The sequence below is a fragment of the Corythoichthys intestinalis genome, chromosome 13 (assembly GCF_030265065.1).
Source record: "Corythoichthys intestinalis isolate RoL2023-P3 chromosome 13, ASM3026506v1, whole genome shotgun sequence".
Lineage (NCBI taxonomy): Eukaryota > Metazoa > Chordata > Actinopteri > Syngnathiformes > Syngnathidae > Corythoichthys > Corythoichthys intestinalis.
The window spans coordinates 48784748-48807872 of NC_080407.1; the positions used below are offsets into that span (position 1 = coordinate 48784748).

At 39.5% G+C, this 23125-nt stretch overlaps 1 protein-coding gene across 6 annotated transcripts in view; it reads right to left on the reverse strand.

Annotated features, from left to right (window-relative positions):
• Positions 1 to 22037, reverse strand: part of si:ch211-200p22.4 (phosphatidylinositol-binding clathrin assembly protein) — a 45005-nt gene extending 22968 nt beyond the window's left edge. For 2 of the 6 annotated variants that reach the window (XM_057855046.1, XM_057855044.1), the window contains exons 1-4: positions 21106 to 22033; positions 9426 to 9568; positions 2807 to 2882; positions 2639 to 2741 (exon numbers count right to left, since the gene is read on the reverse strand). In XM_057855046.1, the coding sequence (XP_057711029.1) occupies positions 2639 to 2741; positions 2807 to 2882; positions 9426 to 9568; positions 21106 to 21235 (452 nt within the window). In that variant the 5' untranslated portion in view covers positions 21236 to 22033. The other 4 variants (XM_057855043.1, XM_057855045.1, XM_057855042.1 and 1 more) reach the window with 4 other exon arrangements.
• Positions 22038 to 23125: the final 1088 nt, after the last annotated feature.

Consider the following 23125-nt stretch of genomic DNA (forward strand, 5'->3'; position numbering starts at 1 on the left):
TGGTTCTTATCAAGGAAGCCTAACGTGTGCGTCATGAGCAAGATTGACGCACCAACTCTCGCAATCAGTTCTCCCGGACAGTCCAGAACAAATGACGGGACGCTCTGTCCCAACACAAGGAGCACTGGAGAACGCCCGATATCCACCTGACAACACGACTGACCAGACTCCAAGAGCCCCTTTGACGCTGAGGTGGCAAAATCCACAACACTCGTTGCCCAGACAACAGTAACTCCCGAATCATCCTGTCCAATCCACAAACAGACAATAATCCCAAACACACCCTTCTTCCTGCCCACGGCCCGCCCTGCGAGAGCCCTTAAAAAGACTGAATGTTTCATGAAGCGTTTTTCCTCGGGAACCTTTTGTTGACTTCTGATATGGTGACCTTGGAACGAGTTTGCACCGAGTCTGTGCCGGTTTTGCCTTTCTGTTTGATCACTGTCGATCCCAAAAAATTGTCAACTTGTTCTCGGTGAGCTTTCTTTAAACCTTTCAAAATGGAGTCAGTACAAAGGGTTAAGACTAAGGTAAACACGTACAGTTTGCCTTTCTGGCCGGTTGCCGGGGTCTCGCCTGCTTGAATCGTTGGATCTGCGCCAGCGCGGCAGTTCGGCTGGCGCGATTCTGGCGGTCTGACTAGAAGGTGAGATTCCTTCATAGTTTAGCTTAGCTAAACTTACCCTCGCTTCATTTTGGTGAAATCCACAGCCACCAGTCTGTAGGACATGGCTTGTGCGTCCTGAGCAAGATTGACGCACCAACTCTCGCAATCAGTTCTCCCGGACAGTCCAGAACAAATGGCGGGACGGTCTGTCCCAACATAAGGAGCACCGGAGAACGCCTGATATCCACTTGATAACATGACTGACCACACTCCAAGCGGCCCTTTGACACTGAGATGGCAAAATCCACAACTCTTGTCGTCTGGACAACAGTAACTCCCGAATCCTCCTGTCCAATCCACAAACAGGCAATAATCCCAAACACACCCTTGTTCCTAACCACTGCCTGCCCTGCGAGAGCCTTCAAAAGACTGAATGTTTAACTAATAGTGGCCATTTTTCTTGGGAACCTTTTGTTGACGTATAATGTGGTGACCTTGCCTCATCGCCTGAGTCTGTTTCGCCTTGCTGTTTGATCGCTGTCGACCCGAATAAATTGTCAACTTCAAACCTTTCAAAATGGAATCAGTGGAAAGGGTTAAGACTAAAGTGAACACGCGGAGTTTGCCCTTCTGGCTGTATTGCCAGGATCTCGCCGGCCCGGATCGTTGGATCTGCGCCAGCGCGGCGGTTCGGCTGGCGCAATTCTGGCGGTCTGGCTAGAAGGTGAGATTCCTTCATAGTTTAGCTTAGCTAAGCTTACCCTCGCTTCATTTTGGTGAAATCCACAGCCACCAGTCTGTAGGACATGGCTTGTGCGTCCTGAGCAAGATTGACGCACCAACTCTCGCAATCAGTTCTCCCGGACAATCGGACAATCCAGAACAAATGGCGGGACGGTCTGTCCCAACACAAGGAGAACCAGAGAACGCCCAATATCCACTTGATAACATGACTGACCACAGTCCAAGCGCCCCTTTGACGCTGAGGTGGCAAAATGCACAACTCTCGTTGTCTGGACGACTAACTCCCGAATCCTCATGTCCAATCCACAAACAGACAATAATCCCAAACATACCCTTGCTCCTAACCACTGCCCGCCCTGCGAGAGCCTTCAAAAGACAATGTTTAACTAATAGTGGCCATTTTTCTTGGGAACCTTTTGTTGACGTATAATGTGGTGACCTTGCCTCATCGCCCGAGTCTGTTTCGCCTTGCTGTTTGATCGCTGTCGACCCGAATAAATTGTCAACTTCAAACCTTCCAAAATGGGAGTCAGTACTTAGGGTTAAGGTGAACACCCAGAATTTGCCCTTCTCGCCAGATTGCCGGGACCTCGCCGGCCGGGATCATTGGATCTGCGCCAGCGCGGCAGTTCGGCTGGTGCAATTATGGCGGTCTGGCTAGGTCAGATTCCTTCATAGTTTAGCTTAGCTTACCCCAGCTTCATTTTGGTGAAATCCACAGCCACTAGTCTGTAGTACATGGCCTGTGCGTCATGAGCAAGATTGACGCACCAATCTCGCAATCACTTCTCCTGGACAGTCCAGAACAGATGGCGGGACGGTCTGTCCCAACACAAAGAGTATGGAGAACGCCCGATATCCACCTGATAACACGACTGACAAGACTCCAGGAGCAAAGTCCACAACCCTCGTTGCCCAGACAACAGTAACTCCCAAATCCTCCTGTCCAATCCACAAATACACCCTTCTTCCTGCCCACGGCCCGCCCCGCGACAGCCTTCAAAAGACTTGTGATGTTAAACTAAGTGCTGTCATTTTTTTTTGCGGGAACCTTTTGTTGACTTCTGATATGGTGACCTTGAAACGAGTTTGCCTCCTCGCTTGAGTCTGTGCCTGTTTCGCCTTTCTGTTTGATCACTGCCGATCCAAATAAATTAACTTGTTCTCGGTGAGCCTTTTTTAAATCTTTCAAAATGGAGTCAGTACAAATGGTTAAGACTAAGGCGAACGTGCGGAGTTTGTCCTTCTGGCCGGATTGCCGGGATCTCGCGGCTTAGCTTAGCTTACCCTCGCTTCATTTTGGTGAAATCCACAGCCACCAGTCTGTAGGACATGGCCTTTTCGTTCAGGTAACGGCTGTATCTTCGGATGAAGGTTGACATATCATAACCTAGGTTCAGAAAACGTGCGGCTTAAATAAATTAGTTCACTTCACGAGTGATCCAAGATGTTTACCTTGCAGGGCACCCTTATCCAGGAAGTTGGTGAGGTTAAACAGTGTGTTTCTGGAGGCCAGGTATTGGATGAAACGCTAGAAAAAGATGGATTTGTGTCAAAAATATAGTCGCTGTTATTTGGAAAGTCACTTTCATAACACCTTTAAAAGGTGCATACTAAAGAGAACTAGTTTCTTCACTGAAAGCTGCTGGTAATCGACGAGCGGCTGCATTCCGAGGAGGGAACGCCATCATTTCACGGAACATTAAACAGTCCGAGAGTCCTGCTACAAATACTGCAGGGGGAGAATGTATGTGGAATTTCATTAAGCCACCACAGCCTGACTATAAACGTGATTTAAAATGGTAACAATTCGCATGAACTAGTAAATTGCCAAAGGTATTTTTATTACTTTTTTTTGTCATTATAAATGGGACATTCTTTCATTCTCTGCCATCCTACCACTTCAAACGGATTGGACGTCTATGGCGGTCAATTGCAAGCAATGAGTGTGGCAATTCAGGTCATACGCTGATGATTTTCAGTCACTTCCTGTTGATTTTGGGGCATTTCCAGGTCACTTCCTTTTGATTTGGGTTTACTGAACAGGACATGGCCCTTAAACAGGGTCAGTAAAAACAGGACGTGACCCGAAAATGCCCCAAATCAACAGGAAGTGACCCAGAAATGCCCAAAAATTAAACTCATTGGTTGCCATAGTTGTAACTTCCTGTTGACTTTGGGTTACTGAAAAGGAAGTGGCCCATACATGCCCCAAAATCAACAAGAAGTGACTGAAAATCAACAACAGATGACCTGAAATGCCCCAAAATTAAACTCATTGGTTGCCATTGGTTGTCATTTCCTGTTGATTTTGCGCTACCGAACGGGAAGTGACCCATAAAGGCCCCAAAATCAACAGCAAGTGACTGAAAATTAACAGCAGATGACCTGAAATGCCCCAAAATTAAACTCGTTGGTTGCCACTGGTTGTCACTTCCTCTTGATTTGGGGTTACTAAACGGAAACTACCCATAAATGACCATTTTTGGGTTACTGAACAGGAAGTGATCTAATTCCTTAAAATTAACCGGTTGCCAAAATTGCCACTGGTTGACCCATAAATGCCCCAAAATCAACAGGAAGTGATTGTAAATCAATAGCAGATGACCTGAAATGCCCCAAAATTAAACTCTGGTTTAACTGGTTGCCATTGGCTGTCACTTCCTTTTGATTTGGGGTTACTAAACAGGAAGTGACCCAAAATGAACAGGAAGTGACCCATAAATGAACCAAAATCAATAGAAAGTGACCCAGAATTGCCCCAAAATCAAAAGGAAGTGACTGAAAATCAACAGCAAATTACCTGAAATGGCCTAAAATCAAACTCATTTGTTGTCACTTCCTGTTCATTTTGGGTTACTGAACAGGAAGTGACCCATAAATGCCCCCAAATCAACAGGAAGTGACTGAAAATCCACTTCCTGTTGATTTTGGGTTACTAAACAGGAAGTGACCCATAAATGACCCAAAATCGACAGGAAGAGACCCCGAAATGCCCCAAAAATCAACACTAAATGACGCTGAAATGGCCCAAAATTCAACTAATTTGTGATCATGTCCTGCTGATTTTGGGTTACTGAAAAGGAAGTGACCCGGAAATGACCCAAAATCAATGGGAAGTGACCCGGAAATGACCCGAAATCAACCGGTAGTGACTGAAAATCAGACGCAAATGATGTGAAATGACCCAAAATAAAACTCATTGGTTTCCATTGGTTGTCACTTCCTGTTGATATTGAGCTACTGAACAGGAAGTGACCCCTAAATGAACCAAAATCAACAGGAAGTGACTGAAAATCAACATCAAATGACCTGAAATGCCCCAAAATCAAACTCATCGGTGTTCACCTCCTGTTCATTTCGGGTTACTGAACAGGAAGTGACCCATAAATGACTCAAAATCAACAGGAAACGACTTTAAAATGAAATCAACGGCAAATGACCTGAAATGGGCTAAAATCAAACTCATTGGTTGTCACTTCCTGTTCATTCTGGGTTACTGAACAGGAAGAGACCCATAAATGCCCCAAAATCAACAGGAAGTGACTGAAAATCAACAGCAAATGACCTGAAATTCCTTAAAATTAAACTCATTGGTTGCCACTCGTTGTCACTTCCTGTTGATTTTGGGTTACTGAACAGGAAGTGACCCATAAATGACCAAAAGTCAACAGAAAGTGGCCCAGAAATGCCCCAAAATCAACAGGAAGTGACTTAAAATCAACAGCAAACGACCTGAAAGTGCCCAATATTAAACTCATTGATTTCAATTGGTTGTCACTTCCTGTTAATTTGGGGTTACTGAACAGGAAATGACCTAGAAATGACCCAAAATCAACAGGAAGTGACCCAGAAATGACCCAAATAAACCGGATGTGAAAAAAATCAACAGCAAATGCTGCGAAATGACCCAAAAATCAAACTCATTGGTTGTCACTTCCTGTTGATATTGAGCTACTGAACAGGAAGTGACCCATAAATGACCCAAAATCAACAGGAAGTGACTGAAAATCAACGGCAAATGACCTGAAATGCCCCAAAATCAAACTCATTGGTGTTCTCTTCCTGTTGATATTGAGCTACTGAACAGGAAGTGACCCATAAAAGACCCAAAATCAACAGGAAGTGATTGAAAATCAACGGCAAATGACCTGAAATGCCCCAAAATCAAACTCATTGGTGTCCACTTCCTGTTGATATTGAGCTACTGAACAGGAAGTGACCCATAAATGATCCAAAATCAACAGGAAGTGATCACTTCCTGTTGATATTGAGCTACTGAACAGGAAGTGACCCATAAATGACCCAAAATCAACAGGAACTGACTGAAAATCAACGGCAAATGACCTGAACTGCCCCAAAATTAAACACATTGGTGTTTACTTCCTGTTGATTTTGGGTTACTGAACAGGAAGTGACCCATACATTACCCCAAATCAACAGGAAGTCACTGAGTAATCATAAGAAATTGACCTGAAGTGCCCCCAAATCAAACTCATTGGTTTCCATTGGTTGTTGCTTCCTGTTGATTTTGGGTTACTGAACAGGAAGTGACCTGAAAATGACCCAAAATCAACAGGAAGTGACCCAGAAATGACCCAAATAAACCAGATTTGAAAAAAAAATCAACAGCAAATGATGTGAAATGACTCAGAATGAAACTCATCGGTTGCCACTTCCTGTTGATTTTGGGTTACTAAACAGGAAGTGACCAATAAATGCCCCAAAATCAACAGAAAGTGGCTCAGAAATGCCCCAAAATCAACAGAAAGTGACTGAAAATCAACAGCAAATGACCTGAAATGCCCCCAGATTTAACTCATTGGTTGCCATTGACTGCTATCGACGCCCAATCTGTTCGTAGTTGGAGGGATGTCAACTACTCATGATAAACTCAATTTTCAGTCACGAACGATTGGCTTAATCCGTATGAACTAGTAGATTGCCACAGATATCTTTGTGTTTTTTTTTTTGTCACTACAACTGGAACATCTACGTTCAAAACAGGTAACTTTTGATGGCAATAAGAAATCCCTGCAGCTCTCCAGTGACCTACTTAGCACTCCTCAGCTTTGTCAAAAAATGTTGCACGAATTTGCACTGCTAGAACAAACATTTAACACAGTCCTGTGATGAACCGGTTCCTCTCCGAGGTATTTATAGTCTTGACTTAAGCGGAGAGCTAATTAGTAGCCAATTTGGACCTAAATTTGAACGCGAAACACCTATTTCAACGTTGACAGAGATATCAGCGAAGCAGAAGTTTGCTTGTTTAATAACATAACAAAATCTGACAATCCATTCTTCCTCTTTTCAGTACACTGCAAGCCAAAAGTACTGGCAAAACTGCAATTCTGTCAGATAATGCTCAAGTTCTCCTGGAAAATGATCGTAATTACAAATGCTTTGGTAGTAATATCTTCGTTTATTTTGCTTGTAATGAAAAAAATGTTTAAATCATTATCATTTTACACAAAAGTCCAAAAAACGGGCCGGACAAAAGTATTGGCATCGTTTCAAAAATCATGTGATGCTTCTGTAATTTGTGTAATTAACAGCACCTGCTGCTTACCTGTGGCACATAACAGGTGGGGGCAATTACTAAATCACACTTGTTTAGGGCTGCAACTATCTATTATTCTAGTGGTCGATTAATCGATGAACTATTTAGTTTGAATAATCGAGTAATCAGATAAGGAACATAAAAAATTAAAATACCTGAGCTGAGCCTCAAACGGTGTAAAAAAATGAGGATCTATGTACAACAAAAGAACAGTTGCCTAACTTACATAGCAAAAGTCCGCTAGCTTAAATGCTACAAGATGCTAACGTTTTTTTATTACAATGCTCTTAACAAATGGTTCTGACAAATATTGCCACAAAAAAATGGCTAAATATTAGGGCTGTCAAACGATTAAAATTTTTAATCGAGTTAATTACAGCTTAAAAATTAATCGCAATTCAAACCATCTATAAAATATATTATTATTATATTATATTATATTTTTCTGTAAATTATTGTTGGAATGGAAAGATATGACACAAGATGGATATATACATTCAACATACGGTACATCGGGACTGTATTTGTTTATTATAACAATAAATCAACAAGATGGCATTAACATTATTAACGTTCTGTTAAAGCGATCCATGGATAGAAAGACTTGTAGTTCTTAAAAGATAAATGTTAGTACAAGTTATAGAAATTTTATTTTAAAACCCCTCTTAATGTTTTCGTTGTAATAAAATTTGTAAAAATTTCAATCAAAAAACAAACCAGTAGCCCACCATTGTTGATGTCAATAATTACTTACACAATGCTCATGGGTGCTGAAGCCTATAAAATCAGTCGCACCCAAGCGCCAGCAGAGGGCGGCAAAACTCCATAAAACACAATTAACATGTGGGCATTTCACTGTACTGTCATTTAAATCTGTCTGAGCGGGGCATGTGCGTTAATTGCGTCAAATATTTTAACGTGATTAATTTAAAAAATTAATTACCGCCCGTTAACGCGATAATTTTGACAGCCCTACTAAATATACCTATGAACTAAATTACGAATGCATAAAAAAAAAATCATTAGCTCAAACAAAAACTTAACAGGGAGCAGATGGATTCAGCCATGTGAAATGAAGTAGACTAGAGAGCCGTGTATCCACCCAAATCAATAAAACATATCCAACACAAACCAATACAACGCCACTTTAATTAAACTAATACCCGAAGTGGCAAAATTTAATTCGAATCTTTTTTTCTAATCGAATACTCGAGTTAATCCATTAATCGTTGCAGCACTAACTTGCAGTCAGTTAAAATGGATTAAAGTAGACTCAACCTGTGTCCTTGTGTGTATCACATTGACCATGTAGAACAGAAAGACCAAAGAACTGTCTCAGGACTTGAGAAGCAAAATTGTGAGAAAGCATTGGCAATCTCAAGGCTACAAGTCCATTTCCAAAGACCTGAATTTTCCTGTGTCTACCGTGCGCAGTGTCGTCAATAAGTTGTGGACGGAAAAGAAAAATTGACGAGAGATTTCAACAAAACATTGAGCGGATGATGGATAAAGAACCTCGACTAACATCCAAACAAGTTCCAGCTGTCCTTCAGTCCGAGGGTACAACATTTTCAACCCGTGCTATGAAAAGGGACTCTATGGTAGGATACCCAGGAAGACCCTACTTCTGACCCAGAGACATAAAAAAGCCAGGCTGGAGTTTGCCAAAACTTACCTGAGAAAGCCAAAAACGTTTTGGTCAGATGAGACAAAAGTACAGCTTTTTGGGAAAAGGCGTCAAAATAGAGTTGGGGATGGGGTTGCTTTGCTGCCTCTGGCACTGGACTGCTTGACTGTGTGCATGGCATTATGAAGTCTGAAAACTACCAACAAATTTTCCAGCATAATGTTGGGCCCAGTGTGAGAAAGCTGGGTCTCCCTAAGAGGTCATGGGTCTTCCAGCAGGACAATGACCCAAAAAGCACTAGAAAACGGTGAGAGAAAGCACTGGAGACTTCTAAAGTGGCCAGCAATGAGTCAAAACCTGAATCCCATAGAACACCTGTGGAGAGATCTGAAAATGCCACCCTTCAAATCTCAGAGACCTGGAGCAGTTGGCCAAAGAAGAAGGGTCTAAAATTCCAGCAGAGCATTGTAAGAAACTCATTGATGGATACCGGAAGCGGTTGTCCGTAGTTATTTTGTCTAAAGGTTGTGCTACCAAGTATGAGGCTGAGGGTGCCAATAGTTTTGTCCGGCCCATTTTTGGAGTTTTGGGTAAAATGATAATGATTTATTTTTTCTTTCCTTCTGTGTTGTTTCATTGCAAGCAAAATAAATGAAGATATTACGACCAAAGCATTTGTCATTGCAATTATTTTCTGGGAGAAATTGAGTTCTCTGACACAATTGCAGGGGTGCCAATACTTTTGGCCAGCATTGCAGAAAAGAATTGCAAATATTTTAAAAACGATTTACATCATTTTTATATAAATTTTCATCTGATAACGGACATGCCGTTGAGTCCCTAAAATGCACATTTCCTGACTGTTCTTGTGTGTGTGTCCCCACCTCATTGCCATACATCATGAGGTGGTGCGTAGTGATAAGGGCTTTAAAGACCACCACCCAGCTGGAGTTGGCCGTGCGCTCGAACAGCGTGTCCGCCAACTGGGGAATGTTCACGTTCATCTCGTTGGTGCAGTGGATCAAATCTGGGAACAAAAATGAACACAACACAAAAAAGGTTATAGAATAGTTGCATTGGCTACCATTGAGGGCGCCAGATGTCCAATCCATTAGATTCAGTTGGGCGAGTGCCCTGTTTATAGTTAGTGGCGTCCAGGTTGGTATGATTAAGTAATGATGATAAATATACCGTAATTTTCGGACAAAAGGCCCCGACATTTTTTCACACTCATTTTCAATCTGGTGCCTTACAGTCCAGTCCAGCTTATTTGTTGATTTATTTGGGTTAATAGCTAACACTTTATTTGACAGTGGCGTCATAATTATGACATGACACAGGGTTTTAATATAAAATTACTATAACTTGTACTCACATTTATCTTTTAAGAACTACAAGTCTTTCTATCCTTGGATCCCTTTCACAGAAAGATGTTAATAATGTTAATGCCATTTTGTGGATTTACTGTTCTAATAAACAAATACAGGACTTATGTACGGCATATTTTAGAGATGGTTTTAATTGCGATTAATTAATTTTTAAGCTGTGATTAACTCGATTAAAAATGTTAATGGTTTGACAAACCAATCTAGGCAAAGCTGACAGAAACAAACAACTGCAAATGTGACCTACTCTTGTGAGGTCTGTTGTTATCGCTCATCTTTGACCTCAGTGGCCTTTGATAGCTCCACAATAGACCAGAGACTTCCTGGCACCGGGCGACACTCGCGATTGTGTGCTTTAGTTGCTAAGCTATGCAGGTTCCTCTGCTTTTTCAAGGCTTGATGTTTAACTGGATAACTGACGAGTACCCGAGTGCAGGTTTTTTTTCTTTCCCCAAGCCGGTGTGAAGCTGAGAAAAACCGCTTGCAGTCTTGCTTGCAGTCAAGACTCCCCAAACTATGAAATGACAGACTTGCTGCCGCATCCAATTGCTCCTATCATTACCCACATTTGAGGAGGGCTTCAACAACAGACGAAAGGTTTGGAAATTGGAATTTTGCAGCCGCCGATACGAAAAGATGGGTCGATTCAACGAATTAGTGTTAGAGTGTCACCAGAAGTTTGACTATTTATAGATGAGATGGTTGCTCTGATTCCAAATCGGAGGGCTTAAAAAAAAAAAAAAAACCTCTTTAGAAATAAACACAGACTCCCTCTGCTCTCGATAGTTATGGTTTCCATCGGAGGGCCATTACATGAGCTATTTTAAACATTTATGCCATTTTGATTAGCTTTTTTGGATGACAGAAATTTGACATTCATTTTATGTTAGCGGAAACCATCAAGTCGATGCGTGCGTTTAAGGAGCCGGATCGAACCACCGGTTTTGCTGTTATCTGGCGGGAACTTCTGGGTAGCTCACGATACGATTTGCGATACAAGGCTCACGATCATGATTATCTCACGGCCAAACGTTTTCTGTAACTCTTCACAAGCTTTTCACACACTGTTGCTGGTATTTTGGCCCATTCCTCCATGCAGATCTCCTCTAGGGCAGTGATGTTTTGGGGCTGTCGTTGGGCAGCACGGACTTTCAACTCCCTCCACAGATTTTCTATGGGGCTGAGATCTGGAGACTGGCTAGGCCACTCCAGGACCTTGAAATGCTTCTTACGAAGCCACTCCTTTGTTGCCCTGGCAGTGTGTTTGGGATCATTGTCATGCTGAAAGACCCAGCCACGTCTCTTCTTCAATGCCCTTGCTGTTGGAAGGAAATTTTTACTCAAAATATCTCGATACATGGCCCCATTCATTCTTTCCTTTACACAGATCAGTCGTCCTGGTCCCTTTGCAGAAAAACAGCCCCAAAGCGTGATGTTTCCACCACCATGCTTCACAGTGGGTATGGTGTTCTTCGGATGCAATTCTCCTCCAAACACGAGAACCTGTGTTTCTACCAAAAAGTTCTATTTTGGTTTCATCTGACCATAACACATTCTCCCAGTCCTCTTCTGGATCATCCAAATACTCTCTAGCAAACCGCAGACAGGCCTGGACGTGTACTGGCTTCAGCAGGGGGACACGTCTGGCAGTGCAGGATTTGAGTCACTGGCAGTGTATTGTCTTACTGATAGTCACCCTTGATACTGTGGCCCCAGCTCTCTGTAGGTCATTCACTAGGTCCCCCGTGTTGTCCTGGGATTTTTGCTCACCGTTCTTGTTATCATTTTGACGCCATGGCGTGAGATCTTGCATGGAGCCCCAGATCGAGGGAGATTATCAGTGGTCTTGTATGGCTTCCATTTTCTAATAATTGCTCCCACAGTTGATTTCTTTACATCAAGCGTTTTACCGATTGCAGATTCAGTCTTACCAGACTGGTGCAGGTCTACAATTTTGTCTCTGGTGTCCTTCAATAACTCCATGGTCTTGGTCATAGTGGAGACGGAGTGTGACTGACTGAGATTGTGGACAGGTGTCTTTAATACCGATAATGAGTTAAAACAGGTGCCATTAATACAGGTAACGAGTGGAGCCTCGTTAGAAGAAGTTAGACCTCTTTGACAGCCAGAAATCTTGCTTGTTTGTAGGTGACCAAATACTTATTTTCCACTCTAATTTGGAAATAAATTCTTTGAAAATCAAACTGTGATTTTCAGTTTTTTTTTTTCTTTCCACATTCTGTCTATCATGGTTTAGGTTTACCCATGTTGACAATTACAGGCCTCTCTAATCTTTTCGAGTAGGAGAACATGCACAGATAGGTAAAACACAGGAAAGAAAACAGAGCTACACTGCTAAAAATAAAGCCCCGCGTCAGAACTGAAACACTGAATTTTACAATCTCAGTTAAGCGATCTTTTCTGTCCGTGATACCTTTATAAGTTTACTCAGTAGCCCAACTGATACTTCCAGTTCTGACTGCCAAGCAGTCCAGAGCGAGGAGTAATCCGCCTTTCCGGCCCCGGAGTCTAAACTGGGCCTATCTTTAGTCTGCAGCCAGGGAGGGGCGACCCCTGCTCTGTCTGGATAGCATTGGACTCGCCTCCCATCCAGTAGCATATGACATCTAAGCTAGTTTTCAGCTTTAGTCAAGATAAAAACACCACGTTTCGTATACGCCTTTGTCAATAAATCTCCGGTCGAGTCGATTTAACAGCAGCCGACTGCCGACGTTGCTGCTATGACAACAGAGTGCTGGCGGAGGGGAAACTAGACTTTACTTTAAATGTCACAATTCCTTTGTAACGGCTGCGAGATGACGAAACAATAGCATGAAGCAATTTTGGAAGTCGACGCCCATTGGAAATGTGGCTCCGTTTTCTTTGAATGCTCATTTTTCAGTGCCATTGACGGCGATAGACGTCCAATTTGTTTTGACTGAAAGGGTCGAATGAGTGTTATTGATTCATTTAAGAAAATCCGTATAGATTACAGTAATTTTCGGACTATGAGCCGCTAGTTTTTTCCCTTCATTTTGAATCCTGTGGCATAGACTTCATAATGTATTGACGGGACACGGGGCCGATAAATCGGGGGCCTGCATTGTTGGCGAGGCAGTCAAAGCTGATCGAGTGGAATTACAGACAAAGAGCTTTTTCCGTTGAAAATTCTTGTGAATAAATACTTAAATCCCCCAATTCTTCATAGATTTGGACGTAAAATAATCTCGATTCATGGTTAAAAACAAACAAACAAACAAAAAAATGTGCAGTTAGCGTTTATTTTACGTAAATATGTCGAAGTACAATGCTAGTCTGTTAGTTAATGTAGCTAGCGGCCGCCTGATGGAAACAGTGCTTTTTCGGTGAAAATTCTTGTGAATAAATGCTTAAATCCCTGAAGTCTTTATAGATATGGATGTAAAACAGTCTCGATTCTTGGTTGAAAGTAAAAAAAAAAAAAAAAGTGCAGTTAGCGTTTTTTTTTTTTTAGGACTGTTGAAATTATCGCATTAACGGGCGGTAATTCATTTTTTTAATTGATCACGTTAAAATATTTGACGCAATTAACGCACATGCCCCGCTCAAACAGATTAAAATGACAGCACAGTATCATGTCAACTTGTTACCTGTGTTTTTTGGTGTTTTGTCGCCCTCTGCTGGTGCTTGGGGACGACTGATTTTATGGGTTTCAGCACAATGAGCATTGTGTAATTATTGACATCAACAATGGCGAGCTATTAGTTTTTTTTTTAATTGAAAATTTGACAAATTTTATTAAAACGAAAACATTAAGAGGGGTTTTAATATAAAAAATCTATAACTTGTACTAACATTTATCTTTTAAGAACTACAAGTCTTTCTACCCGTGGATCGCTTTAACAGAATCTTGTGGATTTAATTGTTATAATAAACAAATACAGGACTTATGTACAGTATGATGAATGTTTATGTCCGTCTTGTGTCTTATCTGTCCATTCCAACAATAATTTACAGAAAAATATGGCATATTTTAGAGATGGTTTGAATTGCGATTAATTAATTTTTAAGCTGTGATTAACTCGATTGAAAATTTTAATTGTTTGAGAGCCCTAGTTTTTTTTTTACATAAATTTGTCTAAGTACAATGCTAGTCTGTTGGTGAAGGTAGCTTGCGGCCGCCTGATGGTAACAGTTTTTCCGGTGAAAATTATTGTGGACAAATGCTTAAATCCCCGAATTCTTCATAGATTTGGACGTAAAATAATCCTGATTCATGGTTAAAAACAAACAAAACAAAAAAAAAAAAAAAGTGCAGTTAGCGTTTATTTTACGTAAATATGTGGAAGTACAATGCTAGTCTGTTAGTGAATGTAGCTAACGGCCGCCTGATGTAAACAGAGCTTTTTCGGTGAAAATTCTGGTGAATAAATGCTTATATCCTCGAAGTCTTTATAGATATGGACGTAAAACAATCTGGATTCTTGGTTAAAAGTAAAAAAAAAAACAAAAAACGTGCAGTTAGCGGTTTTTCACATAAATATGTCGAAGTACAATGCTAGTCTGTTAGTGAAGGTAGCTAGCGGCCACCTGATGTAAACGGAGTTTTTCCGGTGAAAATGATTGTGGATAAAGGCTTAAATCCCTGAATTTTTCATAGATACGGACGTAAAACAGTCTCGATTCTTGGTTAAAAGCAAAAAAACAAAAACAAAAAAACAACTAAAAAAACGTGCAGTTAGCGTTTATCGTACATGAATATGTCGAAGTACAATAAGAGTCTGTTAGTGAATGTAGCTAGCGGCCGCCTGATGTAAACAGAGCTTTTCCGGTGAAAATTCTTGTGAATAAATGCTTAAATCCCCAAAGTCTTTATAGATATGGATGTAAAACAGTCTCGATTCTTGGTTAAAAGTAAAAAAAAAAATAAAAAAAAAACGTGCAGTTAGCGGTTTTTCACATAAATATGTCGAAGTACAATGCTACTCTGTTAGTGAAGGTAGCTAGCGGCCGCCTGATGTAAACACAGCTTTTCCGGTGAAAATTATTTTGGATAAATGCTTAAATCCCCGAATTCTTCATAGATACGGACGTAAAACAGTCTCGATTTTTGGTTAAAAGCAAAAGGAAACAAAAAAAACGTGCAGTTAGCGTTTATTTTACGAAAATATGTCGAAGTACAATGCTAGTCTGTTAGAGAATGTAGCTAGCGGCCGCCTGATGTAAACAGAGCTTTTCTGGTGAAAATTCTGGTGAATAAATGCTTAAATCCCAGGATTGTTTATAGATAAAACAGTCTCGATTCTTGGTTAAAAGCAAAAAACGAGCAATTAGCATTTATTTTACGCAAATATTGTGAACTATGATGCCCATGCAATTCAGCAAATTATGTCAATTTTCAATGAATGTAAAAGACCCAGGCAGGACGTAAATGGCGTTAGTGACATAATTAGCCGGATGACACTTAATGACATCTATCATATGCATTCATGAATACTCATGGCAGTGTCATGTCATAATTATGATGGTCTTATGACAGTCTTATAGCACCACTGTCAAATAAAGTCTTACCAGATACCATAACTAGCAATTAATGAAACAACTAGAGCAGAAACTGAAGAAATAATTAGCACAGAACATCAATTTTGATTGGTATTTACATCAGTAGCGCTGCAAGTGGCTTACAGTCCGGTGCGGCTTATCTATGAACAAATGTCGTTTTAGCGCCAAATTTGGCGGGTAGCACCTTTTAGTCCGAAAATTACGGTATATACAGTAGTTTCAATGTCAAATAGGGGCTACAAAATATTTTTCCATGGAGCGCAAATGACCCCTGAGCCGCAAGTTTGAGTTTGAGATACAGTGCCTTGCAAAAGTATTCGGCCCCCTTGAATCTTGCAACCTTTCGCCACATTTCAGGCTTCAAACATAAAGATATGAAATTTAATTTTTTTGTCAATAATCAACAACAAGTGGGACACAATCCTGAAGTGGAACAACATTTATTGGATAATTTAAACTTTTTTAACAAATAAAAAACTGAAAAGTGGGGCGTGCAATATTATTCAGCCTTTACTTTCAGTGCAGCAAACTCACTCCAGAAGTTCAGTGAGGATCTCTGAATGATCCAATGTTGTCCTAAATGACCGATGATGATAAATAGAATCCACCTGTGTGTAATCAAGTCTCCATATAAATGCACCTGCTCTGTGATAGTCTCAGGGTTCTGTTTAAAGTGCAGAGAGCATTATGAAAACCAAGGAACACACCAGGCAGGTCCGAGATACTGTTGTGGAGAAGTTTAAAGCCGGATTTGGATACAAAAAGATTTCCCAAGCTTTAAACATCTCAAGGAGCACTGTGCAAGCCATCATATTGAAATGGAAGGAGCATCAGACCACTGCAAATCTACCAAGACCCGTCCGTCCTTCCAAACTTTCTTCTCAAACAAGGAGAAAACTGATCAGAGATGCAGCCAAGAGGCCCATGATCACTCTGGATGAACTGCAGAGATCTACAGCTGAGGTGGGGGAGTCTGTCCATAGGACAACAATCAGTCGTACACTGCACAAATCTGGCCTTTATGGAAGAGTGGCAAGAAGAAAGCCATTTCTCAAAGATATCCATAAAAAGTCTTGTTTAAAGTTTGCCATAAGCCACCTGGGAGACACACCAAACATGTGGAAGAAGGTGCTCTGGTCAGATGAAACCAAAATTGAACTTTTTGGCCACAATGCAAAACGATATGTTTGGCGTAAAAGCAACACAGCTCATCACCCTGAACACACCATCCCCACTGTAAAACATGGTGGTGGCAGCATCATGGTTTGGGCCTGCTTTTCTTCGGCAGGGACAGGGAACATGGGTAAAATTGACGGGAAGATGGATGCAGCCAAATACAGGAACATTCTGGAAGAAAACCTGTTGGTATCTGCATAAGACCTGAGACTGGGACGGAGATTTATCTTCCAACAGGACAATGATCCAAAACATAAAGCCAAATCTACAATGGAATGGTTCAAAAATAAACATATCCAGGTGTTAGAATGGCCAAGTCAAAGTCCAGATCTGAACCCAATTGAGAATCTGCGGAAAGAGCTGAAGACTGCTGTTCACAAACACTCTCCATCCAACCTCACTGAGCTCGAGCTGTTTTGCAAGGAAGAATGGGCAAGAATGTCAGTCTCTCGATGTGCAAAACTGATAGAAACATACCCCAAGCGACTTGCAGCTGTAATTGGAGCAAAAGGTGGCGCTACAAAGTATTAACGCAAGGGGGCCGAATAATATTGCACGCCCCACTTTTCAGTTTTTTTATTTGTTAAAAAAAGTTTAAATTATCCAATAAATTTTGTTCCACTTCACGATTGTGTCCCACTTGTTGTTGATTCTTGACAAAAAATTATGTTTGAAGCCTGAAATGTGGCGAAAGGTTGCAAGGTTCAAGGGGGCCGAATACTTTTGCAAGGCACTGTATATACAATGCTGGCCAAAAGTATTGGCACCCCTGCAATTCTGTCAGATAATGCTGAATTTCTCCCAGAAAATGATTGCAATTACAAATGCTTTGGTAGTACGGTAATATCTGAATGCATGACTTTCCAAAAGGTAGCTTGAAAATGCTCCTTATTTTCACAAGTGGTGCATGAATGTCACACTTCCTGCCGGTCGCTGATGTTGAAAGGCCTCTGGCGGGGATACAAATATGCCAGTGAGCTCATTCCCAGCTTGCTGTCAGACAGTTTTTTTCCTCAAGAGAAGAAAAGGTGCATGTTTGTCCATGCAAGAGAGCCCCTACACTCAGCAACCTTTTGGTGAACAGCTTCAACCTCTTAAGTTTCATTTCCTCTCACCACATTTGACTTTTCAGGAAAACCACATCCTGCCACTAGTTCCTTAAATGCTCCGGCAATGGTCGGGCGCCACCTTCAAAGCGCCGCAGTGCTCGGCGGAAGTCGACGACGGCACCACGCCGCGCTAAAGGTGTTTTTTGTCTGCGCGGACAGGCTGGTGACCGCTCTTTGCGCGGATATGCAGTTGACACTGAGGTTGTCGCACTCGCGTAGTAATCAATAATACACAATTATTAAGCTGGACGCGGCAGGGAAGGTCAGGACGGGTTTGTGCAGGACATTAGAAGACAAGAGGTTGAAAATAACATAGTAATTTGCTATTCTGGAGAATTTGTGGAGGAATTCTTTCATGAAGATGGCAATTTTTTGGTCAAAAATGTGTGACGACATGTGAAAAGTGTTTTTTTGTGGGATTTAATGGGAAGTTTTGGGTGGAAATTTTTTTTGTGGGTGTGATGGTGATTTTTTTTTTGGGGGGGGGTGGATGCAATAATGTGGACCATGTAGTAAATGATAGTGAATTTTTGGTCAAAAATGTGTGTCAATGTGTGAAAAGTGTTTTTTGTGGGATTTAATGGGAAGTTTTGAGGAAAAATAATGATCGCTAATTGACTTTTTTGGTGGGTGTAATGGTGTTTTTTTTTTTTTTTTTTTTTTGTGGATTCGACAATGTTGACCATTTAGTAAATAATATCATGATAGTGAATTTTTGGTCAAAAATGCGTGTCAACATGTGAAAAGTGGTTTTTGAGGGATTTAATGGGATGTTTTGGGTGAAAATGATGACCGCTAATGCACTTTTTTTGTGGGTGTGATGCAGATTTTTTTTTTTTGTGGGTTCAATAATGTTGACTATGGAGTAAATGATGATACTATGATGGGATTGAATTTTTGGTCCAAAATTTGTGTCAAAATGTGAAAAGTGGTTTTTGTGGGATATAATGGGAAATTTTGGGAGATTGTGGATTTTTTTTGTTGTGGAGTCAATAATGTTGACCATTTAGTAAATGATTATATCATGATGACACAACGTTTAGACAAAAATGTGTGTCAACATATGAAAAGTTTTTTGGGGAAAAATAATGACCGCTAATGGACTTTTTTTTTTTTTGTGGATTCAATGTTGACTATGTAGTAAATGATGATATTATGATGAGATTGAATTTTTGGTCAAAAATTTCTATCTAAATGTGTAAAGTGTTTTTTGAGGGATTTTAATGGTGGGTTTTTTTTTTTGGGGGGGGGGGGGGGGTAATGACCACTAATGGACTTTTTTGTGGGTGTGATGGTGATTTTTTTTTGTGAATTCAATAATGTTGACCATTTTGGAAATGATAGTAATTGTTTGGGTCAAAAGTTTGGGTCAAAAATGTGTGTCAACATGTGAAAAGTGTTTTTTGTGGGATTTTATGGGATGTTTTTGGACAGAAATAGTGATCATTAATGGACTTTTTGTGGGTGTGATTGTGATTTTTTTTAAGTTGATTTTTTGAGGATTCAATAGTGTTGACAATATCGTAAATGATATCATGATGACAATGAATTTTTTTGTCAAAAATGTGTGTCAACATGTGAAAAGTGGTTTTGGGGGGGATTTAATGGGAGGTTTTTGGAGGGAAATAATGACCACCAATTGACTTTTTTGTGTATTTAATAATGTTGACTATGTAGTAAATGATGATACTGAATTTTTGGTCAAAAATTTGTGTCAAAATATAAAAAGTGTTTTTTGTGGCATTTCATGGGACGTTTTTTGGGGAAAGTAATGACCGCTAGTGGACATGTTTTTGTAGGTGTGATGGTGAATTTTTATTTTTTTTGTGGATTAAATAATGTTGACCATGTAGAAAATTAATTTTTGGTCAAAAATATGTGTCAATGTGTGAAAAGTGGTTTTTGTGGGATTATATGGGATGTTTTTGGACAGAAATAGTGATCATAAGTGGACTTTTTGTGGGTGTGATTGTGATTTTTTTTTTAGGATTCAATAGTGTTGACAATATCGTAAATGATGATATCATGATGACAATGAATTTTTTGTGAAAAATGTGTGTCAACATGTGAAAAGTGTTTTTTGGGGGGGATTTAATGGGAGGTTTTTGGAGGGAAATAATGACCACTAATTGACTTTTTTGTGGATTTAATAATGTTGACTATGTAGTAAATGATGATACTGAATTTTTGGTCAAAAATTTGTGTCAAAAATATAAAAAGTGTTTTTTGTGGCATTTCATGGGAAGTTTTTTGGGGAAAGTAATGACCGCTAGTGGACATGTTTTTGTAGGTGTGATGGTGAATTTTTTTTTTTCAGAGGATTCAATATCGTTGACCATGTAGAAAATGAATTTTTGGTCAAAAATATGTGTCAATGTGTGAAAAGTATTTTTTGTGGGATTTTATGGGATGTTTTTGGACTGAAATAGTGATCATTAATGGACTTTTTGTGGGTGTGATTTTTTTTTTTTTTTTCATGATGACAATGAATTTTTTGTCAAAAATGTGTGTCAACATGTGAAAAGTGGTTTGTGGGGGGATTTAATGGGAGGTTTTTGGAGGGAAATAATGACCACTAATTGACTTTTTTGTGGATTAAATAATGTTGACCATGTAGAAAATGAATTTTTGGTCAAAAATATGTGTCTGTGTGAAAAGTGGTTTTTGTGGGGTTTTATGGGATGTTTTTGGACAGAAATAGTGATCATTAATGGACTTTTTGTGGGTGTGATTTTTATTTTTTATTTTATTTTTTTAAGGATTCAACAGTGTTGACAATATCGTACCATGATGATACTGAATTTTTGGTAAAAAAATTTGTGTCAAAATATAAAAAGTGTTTTTGTGGCATGTCATGGGAAGTTTTTTTGGGGGAAAGTAATGACCGCTAGTGGACATGTTTTTGTAGGTGTAAATTTTTATTTTTTGTGTGGATTCAAATGTGTCAATGCGTGAAAAGTGGTTTTTGTGGGAGTTTTGAGAAAAAAATAATGACTGCTAATGTACATTTTTTTGTGTGGATTCAATGATGTTAACCATTTAGTAAATTATATTAATTGTGAATTTTTGGTCAAAAATGTGTGTCAATGGGAAAAGTGGTTTTGGGGGGATGTGAATTGACATTTTTTCTGTGGGTGTAAACTATAGAACCTTAGAAGTTGCAACTATTGAACTCAGCCATTGAACCTTTTTTTTGTAGGTCCTAGATTTTTTTTTTTTTTTTTGGTGCAAAAATGCACCTTACCACCAATGACTTTATCCCTTGTAGACTTTCAAAAGTTCAAATGGATTGGACGTCTATCTATCAAAGAGTAAATAGGTGTTTTCAATACATTTTCCCAACACATACTCACAGTCAAGATGTTTCTTCTTAGGTCCGCTGACTTCGTGCGTGGTGGCCTTGCACACCGCCTTGTTGATCGCCGATCCGGTCATGCTGTGCTGAGCCGCAGCGATCCGGTCGGTTATCGATTGGCCAGACATGATTTCTAACTTCCCAGAAACTCCGAGAGCACTGGAACGATCCTATCAAGAAAGTCGACAGTTGAACGTGACTCGACTGTCAACTGGGCGTCAAAGACTCACTGGAGAATCCTTCAATGTTCTGCTTTTTTCCCCCTAAAATCTACGACACAATTCCGAGCCAGTCTGTGTTAGCTCATGTTTCCGCCGCAATCCTCAAGAGTCCCGCAGTGGGATTTGTTCACAGTGGAAAAAACTCGGCGATCGTACATAATCATAGCCGCGATAACAAAACGCTTTGGAGTAGATTTTTTTGGGGGGGGAGTTCCTCCTTCCTCCACGTCAACTTGTTAGCTCGTTAGCTGTCGCGGGGCATCGGACTGGAAGTCAACTCGAGGTAAGTCACATAGAACCCAGTCAGACATTGCCGGAACTTGTCAAAATCACACCATGGGTGACAGGTGATGCCTCTTCCCAGACACGTCTGGTCCGCCGCTTCAGTCTCCACCGGACAAAATGGCAGCGTAAAAAATCAGCTGATCTCACAACTGAGACGCATTCGATGACCGATCTCAGCCTGGGAATTTCTAAAACCTCAAGACAGACCTGGAAAGAAGGCTAATTTACTAACACTGTCGTTTAACACCGAACAAAAACGCGTTCTGATGAATCCTCCGCCGATTTCCTGGATTCCAAGTTGTCATTTGCGAGATGATTTGAAAGCTGCATTACAAACAATGCGTAGCTGCATTAACGTCACTCGGTGACGCGTGGAGCTTAATTTTCGAGGCGGCATCCAGTGGGTGTCCCTCAGACGCCCCGTGTCCTGATTTGACTCCTCATTGTGCGGAACACAATGTCCTGCCGTTCCGAACGTGAGGTGTCTCAAGATGAAGCTTCGAGATACGACTATCGATATGGGTGACTTTTTAAAATCCGTGGATTAGAATATTCATGTTTCAGCGCCATTGACGGCGGTAGACGTCTATTCCATTATGAATGGGTGGTGCAGCCTTCCCAGTCGTAATGGATCGGACGTCTATGGCTGTAAATTTGCAATTAAAAAAAACAAACAAAAAAAACAATAAAAAAAAAAAAAACAGAACAGTAATGCAAAACAAAAATACAAAATATAATTTATTAAATGTGCCATTAAAATGTTTCTATTTTAATATTTATTGATATATTCCAATTTTTATTTATAAACTTGATTTATTCCTACTTTTTTTATTTCAATATATATTTCAATTTTTATTTATCATTTTTTTATTTCAACATTTATTGCCATTTATTTCAATATTTATTCCAATATGTATTTAAACATTTATTTCCATTTTTATTTGTTTTAAAAACTGATAATTATATTTAAAAACTGACATAATTTTAATTTTTTTTATTCAAATAAATGTTGAAATGAAAATGGAAATAAATGCTTATTTCATATTATTTAAAAGTGACACAATTAGGCTTTTTAAATATTGAAATAAAAATTTAAATAAATGTTAAAATAAAAATGGAAATAGATGTTGAAAAAATTAAATGTCACTTTTTAAGTAATATTGAAATAAAAAAAACATGTTGAAGTAAATAAAATAAAATAAAATTGAAATACAAATAAATTGAAATAAATAAAAATTGAAAAAGTGTTGAAATAAAATATATTTTGGTATTAACAAATAAATGTTGAAATAAAAATGGATATAAATGTTTATTTCATATCATTTGAGAGCGACATATTTATACTTTTTAAATAATATTGAAATAAAAAATTAAATATTGTAATAAAAATGGAAATGTTGAAAAAATGAAACACTTTTTTTAAAAAAAAAAACATTCAAATTAAAAGATAAACATGTCGAAATAATTTTGAACAATAAAATAAAATTGAAATAAAAAATGTTTAAATAAAAT